At 30.8% G+C, this 4,565-nt stretch overlaps 1 protein-coding gene across 1 annotated transcript; it reads right to left on the bottom strand.

Moving 5' to 3' along the window:
- Positions 1–2,074: 2,074 nt before the first annotated feature.
- Positions 2,075–2,449, bottom strand: LOC136080345 (tigger transposable element-derived protein 4-like). Its single transcript, XM_065796962.1, has one exon. It carries the CDS (start codon positions 2,447–2,449, stop codon positions 2,075–2,077), a length of 375 nt encoding a protein of 124 aa, XP_065653034.1.
- Between the last annotated feature and the right edge of the window lie 2,116 nt (positions 2,450–4,565).

The following is a 4,565-nucleotide window of genomic DNA, read 5'->3' as shown; positions in this document are numbered from 1 at the left end:
TTTAAATCTGTTCTATTTGTCAGTAGAAAAACCTTTCGCTTTTGCGCTCCCTTTAGGGGTCGTCCAATAAGTAAGTATGCCAAAAATTTTGAATATTGACACTTCTAAGTTCCCCTTCTCCCTAAATAGTACGTACGCTTTTGAAATGTCCTCCTCCCTCCTAAGAATTAAATATAGTAATTGAATTATAATTTTTTTAAAGTATATCAGTCTAAAAAATCTAGAGGATACGCTGAGGTGCCAAATAAACGTATCCGCTTGTTTTTTATAATAATATATAATGTAATAGCATACTATTATATACAGCTAATATATATATTATAGGCGCCCTATTATATACAGCTAGCACTATACACTTCCTGTGTATAGCGCTAGTAGTGTGTCCCAACAGAGGTGCACAGAGGCTTCATGTTGCCCTATTTATTAGGGTATCATGCCCAATTTATTAGGGTATCTAATAAATTGGATGGCTAAGCATCCAATTTATTAGATACCCTACCACCACACTCACACACCTCACCATCATTAAAATAAAAATATGAATAATAAAGAACCTCTCAAATTATTTTTAAAATTTATTTTAGATATACTATTATTTAAAAAAGAACGTGTTATTTATTCAAACTTAAAAACCATTGATTATTGTATGTCATTATTGAAAAACAAACAATAATAATAATAATATAAAAACTTCCTACCTACTTTTATATTTGATCCCATACGCTTAAGTACGTTGTTTTTTGACACCTATTAGCGTAAGTACTTTATGGACGACTCCTTATTGGACCTATTTTTAGTATATTGAGCTTAAAAGTTTCCCTCCTCGGTAGAAAGTAACAATTCACCAAGAGCGCGTAAAGAATGCAGTCAATTTACTGGAAGCTCCATTAAAAGGTGGTCAAAAACTAATATGGTACTAAAGTTGAGCATTAACTTATTATAACTTTATTATTATATTAACTTATATTATTTACTTCATTATTATATTATTATATTATATTAACTCTACATAAAAAGCGCGCATAGACATATGTTTGTCCGAAAAATTGACATAAGTTTGTCATAATATATATTTCATTTTGTTTAAAATCCTTAGAGAAAAAGTCTTTTGATAAAGGGCATCGACAATAAATATCTGCACTTTTAGTTATTAATATATCACAAATCTGTACCTTAATAACCAGAAATAATTTCATTTAATTTATATTACGGATCTAAACGTAAAAAAATAAAATTATTTAAAAAAATCAGCTATCCAAAAAAATAATTACTTTTGAAACTTTCAATATCCGCAAAAATAATTACAGTACAATCTTTCTAATTCGAATTTAACGGGGAAAAAAAAAGTTCGAATTAGAGAGATTTTCGAATTATAGAAAGTTGACTTTTATTCAAATATTCTAGTCAAAGTAACGAATAGAAATGAAACAAACAATCAAATAGTGATTCTTAGGCTTAAATGCAATATATAGTATGTGATTTAAACTTTTACATTTTCCAAAAAAAGTCAGTAATTGTAGATTGTCTTTTTGAGGCTTTTAAATCCATTTCAATGACACGGTTTATGTCTTTAAGAGCCTTCGTTAAATCATCTCCAAAGTTAAAATAAAGACTGTAATTCTCGAGTACAGTGACAGCATGCATCGCTTCGTTTAGACTTGGTTTTGTAGCATTGTCAGAAAAACCAACCCACTCATCGTCGGATTCCTCTTCAGTTTCAATAGCATCATGCTCAGAAACTTCTGCAATGATGTCCTCACCTGATGATTTGTTGGCAATGCAAAATCGAAATCTATGTCTACTAACTCGTCGACCGTGAGGTTTAAATCTGCATCGAATTTTGTTTTTAACAAATCGAGATCATCTCTTAAGTTTTCCATTACAGTTTTGTCTACATCTGTCTAGAGTAAGGGTCGTTATCATCATTTACATGCTTTTCCACTGCTTCTAATGATATTCCTAATTTTTTGGAACAATTTACAAAGGTTTGATCTGGAATGGAATTCCATGCTTTTGTTAGTACAAACATAGCAATTAAGATAGAAAACTTAAGCATCTTGTTCTCTTTTTCCAATCAGCAATTTTTAAGCTTTTTCACTGCAAGTGAGCGATATTTGGCTTTAAGAGATCGGATAACTCCTTGATCAATAGGTTGGGTGATCGAAGTTGTATTTGGTGGAAGAAAGATAAGCTCCACCCAATCAATTTTCTGCACGTTAGGATGGACAGAACAATTATCTATAATTAAAGCAATTTTCCTTTTCTGAAAACTAAACTTTAGGTCAATTTCTTTCACCCACTCCTCAAATAATTCTGCCGACATCCAACTTTTTGGTTGGGCCCGATAGCGACAAGGAATATTTTTCACACCTTTGAAACATCTAGGAGACTTCGATTTTCCAATTACAAACATTAAAAGTCTTTCTCCTTTAACATTACCTGCAGCCATTCCAGTCAGGCAAACTTTACTATGCTTGCCTCCTATGCACTTTATATTTTTTAAATGTAAACTTTTGTCAGCCAAACATTGATAGAAAAGACCGAAATCATCGGAATTAAAAATATTTTTAAGTGGGTATCGAGAGAGAATTGTTTAAAGAAAAAGCTGTAGAATAATCATATATTGTAAAGTCATTAATCATAAAAATTGAAGAGAATAAAATACGAAATTAATTTACTTTTTCTTAAATTTGTCTAGCCATCCATCCGAAGCTTTAAAATTTTCGAAGCTTAACTTTTTCGCAAAATATAAAGCTTTTTCTTTTACCAGCAAACACTGATTGGGACATTATCAGCTCTTATTCGTTTGAGCCATTTAAGTACAGCTTTGTTGACTTGATAATACGTATCAACTTTCACCCGTTTAGCCAAATTTCCTTGACGAAAAGCGTCAAAGATTTTATCTTTATTCTCTTTCCAGGTTGAAAGAGTGTTTGGTGGAATATCAAAGATTTTCGAAACCACTTTATTTGTTTTTCCTTTCTCCAATTCCAGTAGAGCTTCGTATTTCAGCTAAAATATTTTTTCTTTATGCAGTCTTTTTGATTCCATAATTTTTTTTAAACAGAAAGAAATAGTTCAGGCTAACTGTTTAACAAAAAAATCAAAACATTCGAAATTTGGAAAAAGAGTTCGACGATTAAAGAGCTTTTTATACGACAAAAATTTAAAAAGTTCGATTTACAGAGAGAATCTCACTGACAGGTCTGAAAAATTGATTCGAATTGTAGAGGTTTTTGAATTATAGATATTCGAATTATAGAAAGTTAAACAAAAAAGTTTCTTAAGCGCATTTCACGGTGACTTTACATTTAGTCGAGTTATAGAGGTTTTCGAATTAAGGAGATTCGAGTAAGAGAGATCGTACTGTATTTTAAAAACATTCATACTTGGGGTATGCGTGTCAAACTCGGGGTACCTACCCCAAGTTCGGCACCCCAACCCAGGCTCTGCGTAAAAACCAAACTTGGGGTGGAACATTATCATCTTTAGGCATTGCTCTTTCATTTCCATATATTGATATTTTATTTCTATGAAAAAATTGTCAAGAAATTACACAATTTCGATGCCAACATATCGCGGGGCAAAACGAGACGTTATTGTTTTTTTGTTTTACCGATATCAACCATGTTTATTTAGAAAGTTAAATATGGTTAAAAACTACATGAGAAAAACTTAATGATGCAATTTTTCTGAGCAGAGCATGTTATGTTAAAATTAAAAGAAATCTAATTAAGAATAGCAGCTTTGCCATTTATCGTAAATAAAGATGCTTTACATAGAAGAATTTAAAGAAAATTCAAAAGTTTAGACTATTATTATGCATAAAAAATCACTTGGTTCATTTAATTATTGCCAGATGATACTAAAATTTAAGTATTGCCAGATGATACTAAAAGTCAATTAGTTAACTACATAAAAGAAATGGATTGTCTTTAAGCGACATTCAACGAGTTGCCAGTATGTTGAAAAGCACAAAATAGTTCATCCATTTAATAAGTATAATGGTATTGCAAGAAGAGATTTTTAAAGATGGGTTAAGTGGGTTTTTAAAGAAACATCAATATCTTTCAATCAGAAAGCATTAAGGGTTGTCTTTAAATTGTGTTTATGGTTTAAACAGCAGTTCTGTGAACATTTATTTTAATGATATAGAAGTTGTTATGAAAAAGTACAAATTTGAACCTCATCAAATTTTTAACTGTGATGAATCAGGCATTACAGCTGTTCTTAAATCTGTTAAAGTTATAACAATAAAAGGAAAACATTGTGTTTCTTCTGTAACTAGTGGTGAACAAGGTGTAACGACAACTGTTGTTTTAAACCGTTTAAAACTTTTTATATTATATAATGTGGATCATGGTTACATGAGCATCCAAGACGAAAATAACAAATGATCGACTTAGAGGTATATTCTCTAAAGCATATCATTAAGCTCTATAGAAGTTGCCTGTTCTGGCTGTTCGTACATCTGGAATTTATCTTTTGTGTCGGGATATAGTTCCAGACATTGAGTTTAATAATGACGAAAGCTCTAATGCCAACTTACATAAACTTGATAAAAT

The sequence above is a fragment of the Hydra vulgaris genome, chromosome 05 (assembly GCF_038396675.1).
Source record: "Hydra vulgaris chromosome 05, alternate assembly HydraT2T_AEP".
NCBI classification, from domain to species: domain Eukaryota; kingdom Metazoa; phylum Cnidaria; class Hydrozoa; order Anthoathecata; family Hydridae; genus Hydra; species Hydra vulgaris.
This window is presented reverse-complemented; position numbering and strand designations above follow the sequence as displayed.